Source organism: Thamnophis elegans, chromosome 12 (assembly GCF_009769535.1).
Source record: "Thamnophis elegans isolate rThaEle1 chromosome 12, rThaEle1.pri, whole genome shotgun sequence".
Classification (NCBI taxonomy): Eukaryota; Metazoa; Chordata; class Lepidosauria; order Squamata; family Colubridae; genus Thamnophis; species Thamnophis elegans.
The window spans coordinates 56,010,312-56,030,689 of NC_045552.1; the positions used below are offsets into that span (position 1 = coordinate 56,010,312).

Consider the following 20,378-nt stretch of genomic DNA (forward strand, 5'->3'; position numbering starts at 1 on the left):
ATTGCTGAGGAGACCTCTACATACGAGCCTTTGACAGGTATAATTACATCTTCTTCTACAATCGCTCTCTGGGAACGATGGAAGGCAAAAGAAGAAGGGGACGAGAGAGAAGGAGGTGGCTGGATGGCGTCACCGAAGCAGCCGGCATGAGCTTAAATGGACCCCGGGGGATGGTGGAGGACAGGAAGGCCTGGAGGAACGTTGTCCATGGGGTCACGATGGGTCAGACACGACTTTGCAACTCACAACATCCATCTATCTATCTATCTATCTATCTATCTATCTATCTATCTCAAGTACGTTGGCTACCTAATGAGAAGGAAGGACTCCCTGGAGAAGAGCCTCATGCTGGGAATGATGGAAGGCAAAAGAAGAAGAAGGAGACTGCAGAGAAGGAGGTGGCTGGATGGAGTCACCGAAGCAGCCGGCGTGAGCTTCAATGGACTCTGGGGGTTGGTAGAGGACAGGAAGGCCTGGAGGAACGTTGTCCATGGGGTCACGATGGGTCAGACACGACTTTGCAACTCACAACATCTATCTATCTATCTATCTATCTATCTATCTATCTATCTATCTATCTATGACTGCAACTAGTCCAGAATGCAGCCGCGCGAGCGATATTGGGTGTACCTAGGTACACCCATGTTACACCTGTCCTCTGCGAGCTGCACTGGCTACCCATTGGTCTCCGGACGCAATTCAAGGTGTTGGTTATTACCTTTAAAGCCCTACATGGCTTAGGACCAGCATACCTGCGAGACCGCCCACTGCCACATCCCTCCCAACGGCTGGTGAGATCCCACAGGGTTGGCCTCCTTCAGCTGCTGTCAGCCAGACAATGTCGGCTGGCGGATCCCCAGAGGAGAGCCTTCTCTGTGGCTGCCCCGACCCTTTGGAACGAATTACCCCCAGAAATCTGGACCTCACCCACTCTCATGGCCTTCAGAAAAGCTGTCAAGACCTGGCTTTTCCAGCAGGCCTGGGGCTGTTGACCTCATTGTTGAGGTCCAGCCCCGACTGAAATGAATGTATCTGTGTCGTTTTAACTTGTTTTATTTTATTTTTATTTTCTTTTATTTCTCTCTTTTCCCTTCTGTAAGCCGCCCGGAGTCCTTCGGGATTGGGCGGCCTATAAATAAAATTAAACTTACAAACTTACTTACAAACTTATCTATCTATCTCAAGTACTTTGGCTACCTAATGAGAAGGAAGGACTCCCTGGAGAAGAACTGGGAATGATGGAGGGCAAAAGAAGAAGAAGGGGACGGCAGAGAAGGAGGTGGCTGGACGGAGTCCCCGAATCAGCCGGCGTGAGCTTAAATGGACTCCGGGGATTGGTAGAGGGCAGGAAGGTCTGGAGAAACATTGTCCATGGGGTCATGATGGGTCAGACACGACTTTGCAACTCACAACATCTATCTATCTTTCTACCTACCTACCTACCTACCTACCTACCTACCTACCTACCTACCTATCTATCTATCTATCTATCTATCTATCTATCTATCTATCTATCATCTCAAGTACTTTGGCTACCTAATGAGAAGGAAGGACTCCCTGGAGAAGAGCCTCATGCTGGGAATGATGGAAGGCAAAAGAAGAAGAAGGGGACGGCAGAGAAGGAGGTGGCTGGACGGAGTCCCCGAATTAGCCGGCGTGAGCTTAAATGGACTCCGGGGATTGGTAGAGGGCAGGAAGGTCTGGAGAAACATTGTCCATGGGGTCACGACGGGTCAAACACGACTTCGCAACCAACAAAAACAAACTTTGAACCGTCCCTAAAGAAACGGTGAGAGCTTCCTGTATACATGGAAAGCCTGCTAGAAGCTTAACCTCAACCGGGAAAGCCAAGTCAAGGCTAACCAGGAAAGACCAGCCCCTCCCAGTAGGGCTTCCAAGAAATTTCTCCCCAGACGAATCAGGAAGCGGAGGCTGGCACAGGTTCCTTTTGCTCTTTTGCTCTCCGCCTGGGAATTCTGACTCTGTTGTGGACTCACTCATTTTTATGTTGAGTGGATGTGTTTCCCTCTGCAGGGTTTTTTCCTCCCAGATAAACTTGTTGGATAGCTTGGAAGCAGGGACTTGGGCAGAGTGCGTAGGAAACCATTTAATTGCACCCATGAATTTATCAACAGAGAGTAGCCCGAGGCCAGGAGGAAACAAAAATTCTTATGATCTTGGCAGTGGTTCTTCAGAAATTCTTCGGCAACCAGAATTCCCAGTCCGTAGAGTCACTGGCTGAATGGGGATACCTGGAGTTACAATTCCGATACATTTTGGGGACTCAGGGCGGGCGTCACAGGTTATGGACCGAAGGAACGAGAGAAACCACTGAAATGTAAACGTGCTACAAGATTCATTCGGCTGTTCCAACTGCTTGCTTGGGATTTCACTTTTGGGAATGTTGTCTTGTGGCCCGACAGCAGCCAGAAGAGCTGGCAGAAGATTTGGACAGTGAGGAGGGTTGGGGAGAAACATGGGCCGCTCCTGGAATCTGGGGAAGGCTCAGACGAGGGCTCTGCGTCGGAGGCAGAGAGGGAGCCGTATGCCAGTTATCAGCTGCTTATCAGTGAGGCAGAAGAACAGCTGGAGCCTGTTCCCAGTGTGCGCATGCACAGTTGCCAGACAAAGGGAACAGCTAAGGAACAAGGGTCGACTTGGGAGTAAAGCCACAGGTGGACAATGAATGGCCCCTCCCAGATGAAATAAAAGAGGAGCAAAAGGGGAGTGGAGCTTGCAGGAGACAATTAGTTCGCTTCATTGGTTCGTGACTCTCTGAGGCTCCTTGCCAGGTTTTGCAGATATCGGCCTGGCAGCTCTCCAAGCCAGATAAGGTCTGTGACTATAAATCCTCCCTTGAAAGACTTTGCTGGATGGGAATGAGCAGAATTCACAGCAAATTAATAAAAATAAAAGGGTTTTTTGTTGGGACCAGGAGTTTGCTTCCGGCTCTCGGGAAGCCTCGGCCAGAACATGTTGCTCATATCTTTTCTGTTTATTTTTAAAACCAAGAAGTGGGAATTTGTTGGTATCAGCTGACCTGGCCCAACTTGTCACAGAGCTGAGCTAAAAAAAAAGGGAACTAAAATCCAGCTGCGGTTTGTGGTCGGTTGCTCTGCTGCATTCAGATTGATTTCCAAGGACAGCTTAACCATGAGAGCAAGTTTTGGTTGATGGGGGATAAGAGAGCTCCGAGCCACTTCTTAGAAAATCAGAGCTGGCTTCGTTTCAACGGAGCTTCATTCTGTTCAGAGAAATCCAGATTTTTCACCCTCCAGTCATCCTTCATATTTTTTTTAATGTGTTTATTTTCCTGCCTTCCTACAAGCTTTTGAATAAGCTGAAATCCGATTGCATCGAACTATCAGGTTGGAGTTCAGGTTCCTGAATGCACCAGTCATTAGCCTGGGAATTCTTGAACCTCAGCGTATTTTCTCAGGAAGTGGGAGCTTTGAACTGGGCTGTCAACCTGAGGCAAGGCTGGCTGTCTATCAACTGGAGATCATCTCCATGGAGGTTCAAGAGATGGAGATGAGCTTTAGGCTCTCCTCCTCCCTTCTCTCTTCCTCCTCCTCCCCTGTTCTGCTTCTGCAGACACTCGCCCAAGCCTCAGGCTGTCCTCTTGAGCTGGGAGGCCTGTCCACCTCAGAAAAAAATGCAAGCACATTACGGTTCCCTCAAAAGGGGAACCTACTTGCTGAAATTCAAGAGGCAAAAGCTGAAGGAAGCTCAACCCAAGCTTAACCCGCCCTTCGGTTGGGGGGGTTCCACCCCAAAACCGCGTTCGACTAAAGGGCGCTCGACGAAAATGCGTAGCTGACGTCATCACAGAGCGACAACAGCACGGAGAAAAAAGCACGCTGTAAACGCTAAACCTAAAATTAACCCCTAAACCTAACCCCCCTAAACCTAATCCTAAACCTAACCCTAAACCTAACCCTTAACCTAACCCTAAACCTAACCCTAAACCTAACCCTTAACCTAACCCTAAACCTAACCCTAAACCTAACCCTAAACCTAACCCTTAACCTAACCCTAAACCTAACCCTAAACCTAACCCTTAACCTAACCCTAAACCTAACCCTAAACCTAACCCTTAACCTAACCCTAAACCTAACCCTTAACCTAACCCTAAACCTAACCCTAAACCTAACCCTAAACCTAACCCTTAACCTAACCCTAAACCTAACCCTAAACCTAACCCTTAACCTAACCCTAAACCTAACCCTAAACCTAACCCTTAACCTAACCCTAAACCTAACCCTAAACCTAACCCTTAACCTAACCCTAAACCTAACCCTAACCTAACCTAACCTAACCCTAACCTAACCCTAACCTAACCCTTAACCTAACCCTAAACCTAACCTAACCCTTAACCTAACCCTAAACCTAACCCTAACCTAACCCTAAACCTAACCCTAAACCTAACCCTAACCTAACCCTAAACCTAACCCTAAACCTAACCCTTAACCTAACCCTAAACCTAACCCTTAACCTAACCCTAAACCTAACCCTAAACCTAACCCTAAACCTAACCCTAAACCTAACCCTAAACCTAACCCTTAACCTAATCCTAAACCTAACCCTAAACCTAACCCTAAACCTAACCCTTAACCTAACCCTAAACCTAATCCTAAACCTAACCCTAAACCTAACCCTTAACCTAACCCTAAACCTAACCCTTAACCTAACCCTAAACCTAACCCTAAACCTAACCCTTAACCTAACCCTAAACCTAACCCTTAACCTAACCCTAAACCTAACCCTAAACCTAACCCTAAACCTAACCCTAAACCTAACCCTAAACCTAACCCTAAACCTAACCCTAAACCTAACCCTAACCTAACCCTAAACCTAACCCTAACCTAACCCTAACCTAACCCTAACCTAACCCTAAACCTAACCCTAAACCTAACCCTAAACCTAACCCTAAACCTAACCCTTAACCTAACCCTAAACCTAACCCTAAACCTAACCCTTAACCTAACCCTAAACCTAACCCTAAACCTAACCCTAAACCTAACCCTTAACCTAACCCTAAACCTAACCCTTAACCTAACCCTAAACCTAACCCTAAACCTAACCCTTAACCTAACCCTAAACCTAACCCTAAACCTAACCCTTAACCTAACCCTTAACCTAACCCTAAACCTAACCCTAAACCTAACCCTTAACCTAACCCTAAACCTAACCCTTAACCTAACCCTAAACCTAACCCTAAACCTAACCCTTAACCTAACCCTAAACCTAACCCTAAACCTAACCCTTAACCTAACCCTAAACCTAACCCTAAACCTAACCCTAAACCTAACCCTAAACCTAACCCTTAACCTAACCCTAAACCTAACCCTAAACCTAACCCTTAACCTAACCCTAAACCTAACCCTAAACCTAACCCTTAACCTAACGCTAAACCTAATCCTAACCCTTAACCTAACCCTAAACCTAACCCTAACACTTAACCTAACCCTAACCCTAACCCTAACCCTAACCCTTAACCTAACCCTAAAGCTAACCCTAAACCTTACCTTAACTTGAATCGGCTTGCTTTCAAAGCGCTATTTAAAGCGCCCTTCTTTCTCCGCGCTCGCTGTTGTCGCCCTGTTGATGACGTCAGCGACGCGGTTTAATCGGGCGCGCTTTAGTCGAGCGCGGTTTTGTCATGCCACGCGGTTGGGGTACCGCCTGCCTGTGGCTTTAGAACCTGGTCTCCAAAAACCTGAGGGTGATGCCTATTCCTCGTTTTACGGGGTATTTTCCCATCCTAATAAGGGCTAGAACTCAGCTTTGGAATGTAGAAAAAAAAACCCTTGCTGTGGGTTCTGTCCCAAGGAATAAGATTGCGTGAGAGACATGAAGTGGTTCAATATGTCAGGGATTAAAAATGAAAGTTGTGTAGCCGTTTCAACCCTCCCAACTGATCTCTCAAGGCCGTCTCTCTCTTTCTTGGCTTCCCTCTGTAGAGTTATTCCCTGCTGGGTGCTCATCTTTCAGGAAAATCACACCCAACATTGACGAAGAAGGTGCGATGAAGGAAGATGCAGGGATGATGGATGTTCATTACACCGAGGTAAGGGCAGCTACTGAAGGGCCAGAGTAGATGTCAGAAGCGTGACCCTGAGAGAGCTGGGATTCTGCCAAACCATGTCAGGATGAGGCGGGCTCAGAAAATGGGAACCTTCTTCTTCATTCCCTTTGGGAGTGGAAAAATCAATCTTTGTCTTGAGGTCTTCTGCATCTCTCCAGACTCATTATTCAAGCAAAGGCCTGACTCCCCGAATATTTTCCCATTGTGATAAGCCACGCTGAGCAGCTGGGAAAGCCCTGAGCCAGAATTTTAATAAGTAAACAAATATGGTGAAAGGGCTCAACCTAACCAGCTTTTCTTTAGCAAATTCAAGGATTGCCCAGCCCAGGTGGTTCAAGGTGTCTACAGAGGAGATAAAAGATCAAGAGCCACTCTGGCAGATCCTAAAGGGAAGGCTCTCCACTACCTTTCTTTCTTTCTTTCTTTCCTTCCTTCCTTCCTTCCTTCCTTCTTTCCTTCTTTCCATCTTTTCCTTCCTTTTTTCTCTATCAACTTCCTTCTCTGTTTCCTTCCTATCCTCCCTCCCTCCCTTTCTTCCATCTTTTCCTTCCTTTCTTCCTTCTCTATCAGCTTCCTTCTCTCCTCCCTCCCTCCCTTCCTTCATTCCATCTTTTCCTTCCTTTCTTCTTTCTCTATCAGCTTCCTTCTCTCCTTCCTTCCTTCTTTCTTTCCTTCCTTCCTTCTTTTCCTTCCTTCTTTCTCTATCAGCTTCCTTCCCTCCTTCCTTCCATCTTTTCCTTCCTTATTTTCCTTCCTTCCTTCTTTCTCTATTAGCTTCCTTCTCCTTCCTTCCTTCCTTCCTTCCATCTTTTCCTTCCTTTCTTCTTTCTCTATCAGCTTCCTTCTCTCCTTCCTTCCTTCTTTCCTTCCTTCCTTCCTTCCTTCCTTCTTTTCCTTCCTTCTTTCTCTATCAGCTTCCTTCTCTGTCTCCTTCCTATCCTCCCTCCCTTCCTTCCTTCCATCTTTTCCTTCCTTCTTTCTCTATCAGCTTCCTTCTCTCCTTCCTCCCTCCCTTCCTTCCATCTTTTCCTTCCTTCTTTCTCTATCAGCTTCCTTCTCCCTTCCTTCTTTCCTTCCTTCCTTCCTTCCTTCCTTCTTTCTCTATCAGCTTCCTTCCCTCCTTCCTTCCATCTTTTCCTTCTTTATTTTCCTTCCTTCCTTCTTTCTCTATTAGCTTCCTTCTCCTTCCTTCCTTCCTTCCTTCCTTCCCTCCCAACCCCTGCAACTGCTTCTCACATGTGTCGCTTCGCCTGTTTGTGACAGCCTTCTGCACCTTGGCACCCATGATGGGGACTCCACTGCGGGACTAGAACTCCAAGTCTCCTGGTGACTGGCCCAAAGCCACCCAGATGGCTTTTGTGGCCAAGGCAGGACCAGAACTTACAATCTTCTGCTCTCTAGCCTGGTGCCTCAGCTTCCAGACCCAACTGCACTCTCGTGAACCACTTTTTTCCCCCCGTGCCACTCACAGGAGGTGCTGGTGGAGCTGCTGGAGCAATGTGTCGACGGCTTGTGGAAAGCGGAGCGATACGAGGTCATTGCCGAGGTGGCGAAGATGATGATCCCCATCTATGAGAAGCGGCGCGAGTTCGAGGTAGCCAATCGAAACTTCTGCTGCGTCTTGCCGGGAGAAAGAGCCAAAAACCAAATTAGCTAGCAAGGGAAGATTTGGCAGCACAGATCCAGAGACACCGGAAGAAGCTCAAAGGAAGACAGGCACGGGGGCAGCAGGGGGGGGTGTCTCCTCCAGCTCCCCCAAAACATTCCGGCCTTCTTTTCATTTTCAGAAACTGCCAGCCTTTTAAGGTAGACCGGAGCAGAAAACCCAAGTCATGCAGGCCAATCCTACTTTTATAAGATTAGGATAACACAATTTTGTAACCTTGAATGTGCTCCCCCCCCCCCGCCCCTCTTGGCCTTTGTCTTCACAAGAACGAGGGCAGGTCTCGAGGGTGGGAGGGAGCGGAGTTTACTAAGTTGGAGGAGGGGTGTTGGACTTTAAGGTATTATGATTGTACATGTATACTGCTATCTTTTCTTTTTTATGTATATCGAAATGGAATTATAAATACCATCAACACAAAAGGGAGTTTGCTCAGAAGCTGAAATGCACCGAGTGAATTAGAGGAAGAGTGGGAAGCAGAGGAGAGAAGGAAGATAGGAAGAGAGGGATAGGAGAGAGGGTGAAGGGGGAAGATGAGGTGTATAAGGAGGAGTGGTAAGGGGAGAGAGGAGAAGGAGAAAGGAAGGGGAAGTAGAGTAGAAAATGATGGAGGGAAGACAGGATGTAGAAGAGTTGGAAGTAGAGGAGAGTAGAAAATAGGAAGAGAGGGACAGGAGAGAGGGGGAAGGGGGAAGATGATTTGTATAAGGAGGAGTGGTAAGGGGAGAGAGGAGAAGGAGAAAGGAAGGGGAAGTAGAGTAGAAAATGATGGAGGGAAGACAAGATGTAGAAGAGTCGGAAGCAGAGGAGAGAAGAAAGAAAGAGAGGGATAGGAGAGGGGGTGAAGGGGGAAGATAAGGTGTATAAGGAGGAGTGGTAAGGGGAGAGAGGAGAAGGAGAAAGGAAGGGGAAGTAGAGTAGAAAATGATGGAGGGAAGACAGGATGTAGAAGAGTTGGAAGCAGAGGAGAGAAGAAAGATAGGAAGAGAGGGATAGGAGAGAGGGGGAAGGGGGAAGATGAGGTGTATAAGGAGGAGTGGTAAGGGGAGAGAGGAGAAGGAGAAAGGAAGGGGAAGTAGAGTAGAAAATGATGGAGGGAGGAAAGGATGTAGAAAGGGGGAGGAGAGAGGGGGAAGAAAGTGTCGTATAAGGTATAAATATGGTGTATGGAGAGCAGAAGAGCCAATAACTGTTTTTTTTTCCCTTTGGCAGTTGATGGTAAGATGAATTGATGTAATTACTTAATAATACAACATGATATTGACTATGTAATAGTATACATGTGATTATATGCTATGAAAATGGAAAATAAAATTTTCTATCGGGAAAAAAAAAAGAACGAGGGCAGGTCTCAATCAAGGCGAATCTTTGTAGCTCAGGGTTGAAATGAGGACTCCTTGGTTCTTGTTTTCTTGCATGACTTTTCATTACCAAACTAGGTAGCCTTGCCGATGGTGGGGGCAGGTCTGAGATGCTTCCTCGGGTTACTCTTTTTTGCTCCAGGCTCGATTTTCTTTTATCTGGCTGTGGCCTTGCTCGCCGCTCTTCCTCCTGTTCCTCAGGGTTATTCCCTCTGCCCATTACAGAAACTGACGCAGGTGTACCGAACACTCCACGGCGCGTACAGTAAAATCCTGGAAGTGATGCAGAGCAAAAGGAGGCTCCTGGGCACCTACTTCCGAGTCGCATTCTACGGACAGGTGAGACCAGGGATTGCTGGGGTGATGGGCACAGAGCAGTGGTGGGTTTCAAAAAATTTTGGAACCTCTTCTGTAGGTGTGGCCTGCTTTCCGGGTCCACTGGTGAAACCTCTTCTAACCAGTTTGGTAGAGTTGACGAACCGGTTCTAACGAACCGGTGCGAACCGGTAAGAACCCACCTCTGGCACAGAGAGTCAAAAACCACTGTGGAGTCTTGCCTTAAAGTAGCCTTTCTTCTGTGCCTTGGTATCTCCTTCAATTCGCTTCCGTTGGCATCCACTTCCTTGCCACCTTTATCCAGGTACCGCTTTGCCTATTGCTCCTCCGAGGGCATTTTTCTGGCATCGCTTAATTTCGCTTTCCTCCCCCTCCGTCCTCTAGCATCATCTGTCATTCCTGGAAGCCATCTTTACCTTGGATGTAAGCTGGGAGCTTTCTCTGGAGCAACTGTCTCAAACGAGTGGCTCAATCAGCTCTGTTTTCTTTGTTGGGGGGTCTGTTTAAGGCAGAGGTTGGCTGCTGCCGATTCGGACCAGTTCACCTGAACCGGTTGTTCCGATTCTGCATGGTTTGGAGAACCGGCAAATTGGACCACTGGCTGGCCCCGCCCCACCCACTTTTGGACCATTTTCTGCCCATTTTTCTGGCCAAAATCAGCCACAAAACAGCCTGAAAAATGCCAAAAAACCATGTCAGTTTTTGGGCCGTTTTCAGGTGGAAAAATGGTCCCCAAAACAGCCTGAAAATGGCCCCCAAAATGGCCAAAAGACAGTTTACCCAGCTTCTCTTCCTCTTGCAGCCAGCTTTCCCAGTCTAGCTTGACGTAGTCTTCCCCCCACCCCTCCCTCCCTCCCTCCCTCCCTCTCTCTCTCTCTCTCTCTCATACACACACACACACACATATGTTGGATCCTTCTTTCCTTCCGCCCGCCCCCCCACCGGAGACCCCTGGATTTCCCCCTCCCAGGTACCATCCACACAAGTGATGTAAAGCTGGCCATGCCCATCAGTCACATGATCCACACAGCCACATCCATCCAGCCAAAAACCAGTTGTTAAAAAATTAGGAGCCCACCACTGCTCTAAGGCAGTGCTTTTCAAATTGTGGCACCGTTGAGAAATGTGGACTTCAACTCCCAGGATTCCTGCTGGCTGGGGAATTCTGGGAGCCGAAGTCCACAAGACTTCAGCAAGTTCTCAAGCTGGAAAAACATTGGCCTGAGGTTTTCCTTTTGGGCTCTCTCTAGGAGAGGTTTACCCAGACTTTCGAGAAGTTGTCAAGTCTTGATCTTTTGTGGCACCAATGGACCCTCAAAACTCTACATCAGGGGGGGTTCAAACTTGGGGGCTTTAAGACTGTTAGTGGTTAGGGTGCCTCCTAACATGGGATGTTAGCAGGCCTGGCTGGCTGGGGGATTCTTGGAATCGAAGTCCACAAGTCTTAAAGTTGCCAAGGTTGGAGACCCCTGCTCTACATTCTCAGCCTCCTTGGATATTATTAACGTTTCGTAATTAGAAATGACGTTGGACCAGACGTAATTCTTCAGCCTTCAATCCATTTCCCTTGAGGTTAGGACATTCCAATTCTCCGGCTTCCTGGCAATTTCTGTGTGTCTCCTACTTTCCCAGCTGTTTCTCATCTTCTAAGTGTTCAAGAGAGACAAAAATGTTGATTTTCTTGAGAGGCATCTTTGATCAATATTTTATTCTGAGGGCCCCTTCTCCCTTGAGGATATCTTGTGTTTTGTTGGTCTTAATATATGGCCTGTACTTACTCTTAATACTAATTTTACTTTAGTTCCCTTTATATTTACTTTTTTCTTTCTTTCTTTCTTTCTTTCTTTCTTTCTTTCTTTCTTTCCTTTCCTTTCCTTTCCTTTCCTTTCCTTTCCTTTCTTTCCTTTCTTTCCCTTCCCTTCCCTTCCCTTCCCCCTCTCCCTCCCTCTCCTTTCCTCTCCATCTTCTTTCATCTCCTTTTTTCCCCTTTCCTTTCCCTTCCCTTCCCGTCCCCTTTTCCTCTCCTCTCCATCTCTTTTCATCTCCTTTCATCTCCTTTTTTCCTTTCCCTTCCCTTCCCGTCCCGCTCTCCCTCCCTCTCCTCTCCATCTTCTTTCATCTCCTTTTTCCCCCTTTCCTTTCCCTTCCCGTCCCCCTCTCCCTCCCTCTCCTCTCCATCTCCTTTCATCTCCTTTTTCCTCCTTTCCTTTCCTTTCCCTTCCTTTCAAGTTTTTAAGAAGAGACTGGACAATCATTTCTCTGAAACAGTATAGCGTTTTCTGCCTGAGCCGCAGGTTGGACTAGAAGACCTCCAAGGCCCCTTCCAGCTCTGTCATTCTACTGTATATTCTCTAGTGATTTGTATCCCTAATGATTCATTTTTTAACGGTTTCCTTTCTTTATGCTGGTCTTCCTCCAGCAACATGTATCGAAGCAAGGTAAAACCATCTCCCATAAAACAAACAGCTGGCCCTGCTCTTAAAAGAAGGCAGTAAAAACAGAACAGACGTAGCAAGGGGAGCTGAGCACGAGACTCCTTCGAAAGCTCCTGATGAGTCCCCGTGGAAGTGAGCCGTTCTCGCGCCTCCTCCCCCCGAAATCCTTTCTCAAAACCAGCTGTTTGGATCATTGCAGGCTTTCTTTGAAGAAGAAGACGGGAAAGAGTACATCTACAAGGAGCCCAAGTTAACTGGCCTCTCGGAAATATCCTTCCGGCTGCTGAAACTTTACGGAGAGAAATTTGGAGCCGAGAATGTCAAAATCATCCAGGATTCCAACAAGGTAACGTTGAAAGCAACGATTCTGGCCCAGTAGAACCCCAATCGCGAGAGGTGTCCTTGGTACATATACTCAAAGAGAATCTGGAGAGCCGTTGGCCTGGGAGGGTTAATTAGGGCTCCTATCCTGAGCAAGGGGTTGGACTAGATGGCCTCATGTGGCCTCAGGTGACACTTCCAACCCAGGGCTTCTGAGCTCTAATTTATTCATGCCCGGTTCAAAGTGAAATGGCAACCTGGCTAGTCCCGATCTAAGAGATTTGTTGGGAAAACCGGTTGGCTTAGAACAGGGGTTAGCCATCTGTGGCTCTGGAGCCGCATGTGGCTCTTTCATCCCTCTGCTGCAGCTCCCTGTCGCCGGTCGGCTCCACAATTGATAGGGCTTTCGGTTAGGACAGGTAGAGGAAAAAGGATGCCCCGCTAGGAGGAGACTCTATGGTAAAGGAACCGGGCTTCCAGTCATCAGGGGAAAAAGTACACTGCACTAGGCGGAGACTCTATGGTGGGGGAACCGGACTTCCGGTCGTCTCCAGAATTGAATGGGGGACTTCCGGTTAGGACCTTTGCAGCTCTTTGAGTGTTTAAGGTTGCCGACCCCTGGCTTAGAAGGTCATCCATAAAAGGTCCTCTTTGCTCAGAAGATGCTGCTGAGCTTTGGGGTGCCCGTAGAGTCAAAGAGACAAGTGGGGGGACCTTTGCGGTGCCCCATTATACACCCTTCCTTGCTGCAGGGTCATGGTGGAGAACCTCCTCCCAGTTGTCATCATCTCCAGAGGTTCCCAAGTAGACTTGGGATCCTGAAAAGTAGGCCTCTTGGCTGGAGGTCTCTGAATATCCAAACTGTGTTGATCTTCATTTGGCTCCATTCAGACCAGTGGTGGGTTTCAAAAATTGTTCGAACCTACTCTGTGGGTGTGGCCTCCTTTGTGGGAGTGGCTTGCCACCCATGTGACTGGATGGGAGTGGCTTGCCACCCATGTGACCGGATGGGAATGGGTTGCCACCCATGTGACCGGATGGGAGTGGGTTGCCACCCATGTGACCGGATGGGAGTGGCTTACCACCCATGTGACCGGATGGGAGTGGGTTGCCACCCATGTGACCGGATGGGAGTGGCTTGCCGCCCATGTGACCGGATATGAAGATGCTGACGACACTTGTCAGAACCACCTTAAATTACCTCACACACAGCACTGGCATGCATAAGAATATGATGTAAACTTGTTTTTTAAAGTCATCTTTGGTTTGCGTTAAAACAACTTCAACACACGCAATGTTCTGATTGCACCACAAACGCAGTAGTCATCCTTACCTTTCACAGAGGCACTGAGTTTTATAAATATGAGCATGATAGTGTAGAATAATCACATCCAAGGACCAGTGGTGGGTTTCAAAAAAATTTGGAACCTCTTCTGTAGGTGTGGCCTGCTTTCCGGGTCCACTGGTGGAACCTCTTCTAACCCGTTCGGTAGATTTGACGAACCGGTTCTACCGAATAGGTGCGAACTGGTAGGAACCCACCTCTGATTCAGACTTTTTCCATTTTCTTACTCCAGGTGAACCCCAAAGATTTGGACGCCAAGTACGCCCACATTCAGGTGACTTACCTGAAGCCATTTTTTGACGAGAAGGAGCTTTCGGAGAGGAAGACGGGATTCGAAAGGAACCACAACATCAACCAGTTTGTCTTCGAGACTCCGTACACCTTGTCCGGCAAGAAACATGGAAGCGTGGAGGAGCAGTGCAAGAGGCGAACTATCCTCACTAGTGAGTGTGTTTGTGTGTGTATGTTTTTTTTTAAATGTTAAGTAACTCAGAGACCGATTACATATCTCACAAATTCTTTGGCTGATTTAAGAAAAACAAAGACTCCATCTCGTTATACAATTATGAACACGGAATTTTAAAACGATGCAACTCAAAGGCTAAGGCTGCCTCCCATTTGTTGAAATGGAGGCCAATAAATAAACTATTTCTCTCAAGAGAGATAAACACTGAAATCTAGAAGAAGACCATATTCAGTGGAGGTGGTCCTTAATTCATCTCAATGTCCCCAAAGCCAGAAGTCTACAAATTCATTGTAAGGTAAAGGTAAAGGTTCCCCTCGCACATATGTGCTAGCCGTTCCCGACTCTAGGGGGCGCTGCTCATCTCCGTTTCAAAACCGAAGAGCCAGCGCTGTCCGAAGACGTCTCCGTGGATATGTGGCTGGCATGACTCAACGCCGAAGGCGCACGGAACGCTGTTATCTTCCCACCAAAGGTGGTTCCCATTTTTCTACTTGCATTTTTTAACATGCTGTCGAACTAGGTTGGCAGAAGCTGGGACAAGTCACGGGAGCTCACTCGGTTGCGCGGTGCTAGGGATTCGAACCGCCGAACTGCCGACCTTTCTGTTCGAAAAGCTCAGCGTCTTAGCCACTGAGCCACTGAATCCCTTTCTAAAATTCATTGTAGTCCCATCATCCACTCTTAGTGTCCACCTACAAGAGATTTCCTCCAGGTGGATCTGTTCCTAATCTGTCCCTTCAAGCCTTCCAGCAATGGAGCCATTTGAAGTAGATGAAGATGAAGATGTGTCTACCACAATCTTCATCTACTAATTGTCCTCTCCCTCCACCTTTTCCAGCCCTGGAGTCTATTCCACAGAGCTGGGCCTTCATATAATGTCTCCAAAGAACGACAATTTGCACCTGGTCATCATCTACTCTGATGAGAGCTCTGCCTTCATTTACCCCTAGGTACTCTGACCCCATGTGGGAGGAGGCACCCTAACCACTGTCCTTCTTACAGACCTTTTGGACCATGACTGAGGTCTCGTCCCAAGCCTTTTTTTTAAAAATAATAATTTTATTTATCATTTTTCTTTGAGATGTGTGTGTGTGTGTGTGTGTGTGTGTGTGTGTGTGTGTGTGTGTGTGTAGTGAACAGTGTATCGTCTGGGTCAATTAACTTTATACACCTTACTAATAACAATACTAATACTATTCAGGTATACAGGATAATGCTCTTTCAACTTCTAACGTTTACGTCTACATAGTAATTGTAAGTGGGACACGGTGGCTCAGTGTCTAAGACGCTGAGCTTGTCGATCAGAAAGGTCGGCAGTTTGGCCGTTCGAACCCCTAGCGCCGTGTAACAGAGTGAGCTCCCTTTACTTGTCCCAGCTTCTGCCAACCTAGCAGTTCGAAAGCAGGTAAAAAAAAAAATGCAAGTAGAAAAATAGGGACCACCTTTGGTGGGAAGATAACAACGTTCCGTGCGCCTTTGGCGTTTAGTCATGCCAGTCACATGACCACGGAGACGTCTTTGGACAGCGCTGGCTCTTCGGCTTTGAAACGGAGATGAGCACCGCCCCCTAGAGTCGGGAACGACTAGCACATATGTGCGAGGGGAACCTTTACCTTTACGAGTAATGGTAATATATTACATAGCAGTATACATAGTAATATTTTCCCCGTTTCAAATTTCTACCTCTATTTTCTAACTCTTAATAAAGCAAGTCCTACATTAAGAAGTATTCTGAATCTATCCATCATCTCTTGCCCTTTTTAATGTCTCGACTCCTATTGACTTCTTGGCAAATCTCCCGTGTTCCTCCCTTGGGATCTCGTTCCCCCTTACATCCATCCTAGTCCTGAGCCTTTTTGTGAAGACCCAGAAAGTCCTCGCACAATTTCTCAAGGGCTTCCGTCATCTTGGACACCAGAGAGTGAGAATTTCCCCAAATTAGGAGATTTAACAATCTCGCACGCTCAGAGAGCGCCGTTGTGCAACGATGCCTAATTTTGACCTCCTACGGGCATTTCACGCGCCCCGTGGGAAAGTTTGCAGAGACGTTGAATTTCCCAGTCTGCATTGTTGATATCAGTGGTCTGTCAAGAAAGCTTTTTTTCCCCCTTTACCCCAAGACAAAGGGAGAGTAAGGGAGAGCAAAGAGGCTGATTAGAACCTTCATCTCGTTTTCATACTTGTAGTTTGTTGAACATGTACAAGATGGCAGGTATAAAAGTCTGAACATGGATATGAACAAAGGAAATGAATACAGATAAATGGGGACAGGAGGACAGGGACGGTGGCCACGCTGGTGCGCTTATGCACGCCCCCTTTACGGACCTCTTAGCAACGGGGTGAGGTCCACGGTAGACGGTTTAAGGTTGAAGTTTTGGGGGTTTGAGGATGTAACAACGGAGTTCGGGTAGAGCATTCCAGGTGTTGACCACTCTGCTGCTGAAGTGGTATTTTCTGCAAACGAGTTTGGAGCGGTTGACCTTGAGTTTGTATCGATTGTGTGCTTGTGTATTAATTGTGGTTGAAGCTGAAGTAGGTAGGATAGGACGGGTAGGATGTTGTAGCAGACAATTCTGTGTACTGTGTTTAGGTCAGAGTGTAGGCGGTAAGGGGGGGGCTTCCTTCCTCGTAAGCAGAGATTTATTTTGAGCTGGAGCTTGTAGGTGGAGAACTCTTCGTTCTCTTCATTGGCGCTTCTGCGGCTTCCTCCTTTTTCCCCTAGCCTGCCACTCTTTCCCGTATGTCAAGAAAAGAATCCCCGTCCGATGCGAACAGCAAGTCAACCTGAAGCCCATCGACGTGGCAACGGATGAAATCCGGGACAAGACCTCCGAGCTGCAGCAGCTCTGTGCTTCGCCAGATGTGGACATGATCCAGCTGCAGTTGAAACTTCAGGGCGCCGTTTCAGTGCAAGTAAGCAGCTGGGCACAGTCAGTATCTTCCTGGCTGGAAATGGGGAGGTGAATTTTTAGCTGACATGCTCCTTCGGCTTGTGCTCTCAAGGGTCTTCTCTGCTGTAAACTGCCAACAGTTGAAGCACAGTTTGCTGAACAAGCCACAAAAGGATTCTCACGGCCATAAATCTTGGGGTACAACCCCTTCCTTTCTGGTTTTCACGGGCAAGAAGCCCACTGTATAATTTTCACTGCTCCGAAAGACCTAGGATCCTTCCCCAGATATTCCAGAAATCATAGCGGGTCTGTTGGGCTGTTGGCGTTTCTCCTGTGTTTATGCGTTTAATGCAAGGGAGTTAGAGGAAGACACCCCCCCCCCCCAAAATGTCCTTTGGAGCGACAGGAAGCACCTAGAGTACCTTGACTGCTTAAAATCAGGGCCACCAATTCCTACCATTTGAAGGCCAGGCCTGAAATAGGCTAGGTGTAGCCTTTACAAAGCTGAGCTTTCTGCTCCCAGTTGTTTATGTTTAAGTTCTGGTGCTCCTCAAATTCCTGGGGGGGAGGGGGGCACACGGTTGCTTTGAAGACCACCAATGCGGAGCATCACCAGCAGTGCAGAGTCACTGGGATCCAGCTTCCAAGATCTCCTTAATTTGTCTGTCTCCCTCCCTCCCTCCCTCCCTCTCTCTCTCTCTCTCTCTCTCTGTTTGGGTCATCTCTGTACCTCTGTTGTGGGGGACATGGCGTTAGGTCAACGCTGGACCCCTGGCCTACGCCCGAGCCTTCTTGGATGACAAGCTCTCCAGCAAATACCCCACGAAGAAGGTGGCCGAACTCAAGGACATGTTCAGGTTGGTATGGCGGAGTTGGGCGCCTTACGACTTCCTTGTGTGATGGGGTTCACCGACAAAAGGGCGAACGACAAAACCGCGCCCGACTAAACCGCGGTGACAAAACCGCGTGTTCTAAAGCGCTCCGATGAACGAGCGCTGAATCGCGCCAACAACAGCGCGGCGACAGAAGCGCGCTGTAAAACTAAACCTAACCCTAAACCTAAACCTCACCCTAAACGTAACGCTAACCCTAACCCTAAACGTAACGCTAACCCTAACCCTAAACGTAACGCTAAACCTAACCCTAGACCTAACCCTTACCTTAAGTTAAATCGGCTTTCTGTCGACGCGCTGTTGTAAAGCGCCCTTCTGTCTCCGCGCTGTTGTCGCCGCGTTGATGACGTCGCGGTTTTAGCGACGCGGTTTAGTCGGGCGCGGTTTTGTCGTTTGCCCTTTTGTTGGGTGACGGTGTGATGGAACCTCAGTGCTGACCAACCCCTGAATTTCTGGGTACCGTTCAAAATGCTGGACTTTATCAGTCAAGTGCTTCCTGGCTCTGGTTAGGTTATCTGGTCCAAGGAGAGGCCATCTGCCCTACACCTGGATTTGGGGAGGGTGCTTCTGAGCCCTGCCCCCAGAAGCAGCCCCTTCCCCAGGTAAGGATGGCCACTTCCTGTGAGCACGGCTGAAAGGTTCCTTTTATCGCATTAACATCTCTTGGTTTGAGGTTTATTGATTGTCTTCCTTCGTAGTCTTTTAACAATGGGCTGTAGTTGATTATTTATATGAGCCAGTTAGAATTTTATGATTCTATCGGAACTGTCAGTGATAAGGAAAATAACATAACTTCACTACAGGAGATGAATGGAGGTCAGGCTTTTTCCATATATTTTTATCATTTTTTACATTTAAAGCAACCTGAAGTCGGAGTGACTATACATTCACATTATATACAGCTAGTCACAACTATTGACAATTAGCCTACTTAATACGTTGTCAATCCTTCTGTCCAATCACAGTATGTACAGTTTGTTCCAGTCTTGTCACCTTGTCTTATACCAGTCATAAAATCTATTCCAGACTTCAAAATATTCCGATTCCCCTTTATTTTTGTGTTCAAAAGTTTTATTTCTTTTAAAACAAACATTTCATCATTCCTCAATCAGTAAGACATCGAAGTACAATTTTTTGTATGTCAAAATAATTCTAGTTTACCACCAAATTCTTGTCTAGTCTAATGCATACCCTTCCCTCCCTCCACCCTCCACCCAACCCCCCTTCCTCCCTCCCCCCCCCCGACTTCCCAGAACCCGTACACGGTATGGATTTTTAACAAACACAATCTGAAATCTATTGAGAAAAAAGAAATAAAGAAATTAATGACATTCTACATTGACCTTAGCTTCTTCTTGCTGAGCTAACTTTAAACAATTTAAATCATTTCTGATCTTAAGCATAGGCTAACTGGAATTTCTTGGTCCCGTATTTATTTTGTATATAGTCAATCCATTTTTTCCAGTCTCGTTTATATCTCTCATTTGAGTGATCTTTAAGATATGCAGATATTTTAGCCATCTCGGCTAAGTTTGTAACTTTCAATGTCCATTCTTGAGTTGTAGGCAAGTCTTCCCCTTTATTTTTAAGTTCAAGAGTGAACCTATCTGCTTCCGCACAGGCCAACACTTTCCTGATTATATCTAGCTCTGATGGTGTATTTTCTTTTTTCCAATATTGGGCATAAGTTATGCGCGCCGCAGTTAGTACATGTATAATTAAATAAAGTGTACCTTTCTTAAACCCCTCCGGTATTATACCTAGGAGAAAAATTTCCGGTTTAAACAGGATTTGGGCTCCCACCATTAGTTCTAACCATGATTGGATCATTTTCCAATAGTTTTTTGCCTCATTTTTGCACATCTACCACATATGATAAAAAGGGCCTGGTGTTGTTTTTTTTTACATTTCCAACAATTTGGGGCCAGACTTTTCTCGGGTTTTCAGTATTGCTTCAAGCGTGTCGAAGGACCTCCGGGGATTTCCCCGGGGATCCACAAAACCAAAATTACTTGCCAGATACTGAAGGGGTTTGCCAAATTTTAAAGCTCTGTCCCTCTTCTCGTTATTGTTTTTATTTGTTCAAAAAGTAGGGGTTGTTTTTCTCCCCTCCCCAAACATATTTTAGTTACGTTAATCTCGTAGGATTATTTTAACAATATTCTACAGAGGCACACCTTAATATGGTCAATGTTGGTAGATATACAGCCCATACAAGCAAAATCTCTTTTGGGGGTTCTCCATAATTTTTGAAAGTGGGATCGGAAAATGGAAAGGAGGAAGTTTGCTGTCCAGCTGGGCAAACCAGTTCTGCTTCGATTCTTATCAACCCAGCTAACCTTCTGCTCTTTGCTCAAGCAAATTAGGTAAACACAGAGAATTGTAAACACAATTCTTCCCAGAACTGTGCTTGTCAATGGGAAACAGAGCATGGAAAGCAGGTGCCAGGTGTGCACACCCAGCTACGAAGAATGGCGCCTCCCCAAGACCCTTGGACTGCCAACCTGTCACTAGGCAGCTTGAAAATAGGTGGACCAACTGCCAGAATTCCCCAGCATTGACGCATCCCTTTTGATGTT

General features: G+C 47.0%; 1 protein-coding gene across 1 annotated transcript in view; it reads left to right on the top strand.

Moving 5' to 3' along the window:
- DOCK11 (dedicator of cytokinesis 11) overlaps positions 1-17,806 on the top strand; it is a 91,394-nt gene extending 73,588 nt beyond the window's left edge. Inside the window, exons 45-51 of the mRNA XM_032227837.1 lie at positions 5,964-6,070; positions 7,560-7,682; positions 9,338-9,451; positions 12,083-12,229; positions 13,782-13,992; positions 16,738-16,928; positions 17,663-17,806. Coding sequence (XP_032083728.1) covers positions 5,964-6,070; positions 7,560-7,682; positions 9,338-9,451; positions 12,083-12,229; positions 13,782-13,992; positions 16,738-16,928; positions 17,663-17,806 — 1,037 coding nt within the window. The remainder of the gene's footprint in view (positions 1-5,963; positions 6,071-7,559; positions 7,683-9,337; positions 9,452-12,082; positions 12,230-13,781; positions 13,993-16,737; positions 16,929-17,662) is intronic.
- The last annotated feature ends 2,572 nt before the right edge of the window (positions 17,807-20,378 follow it).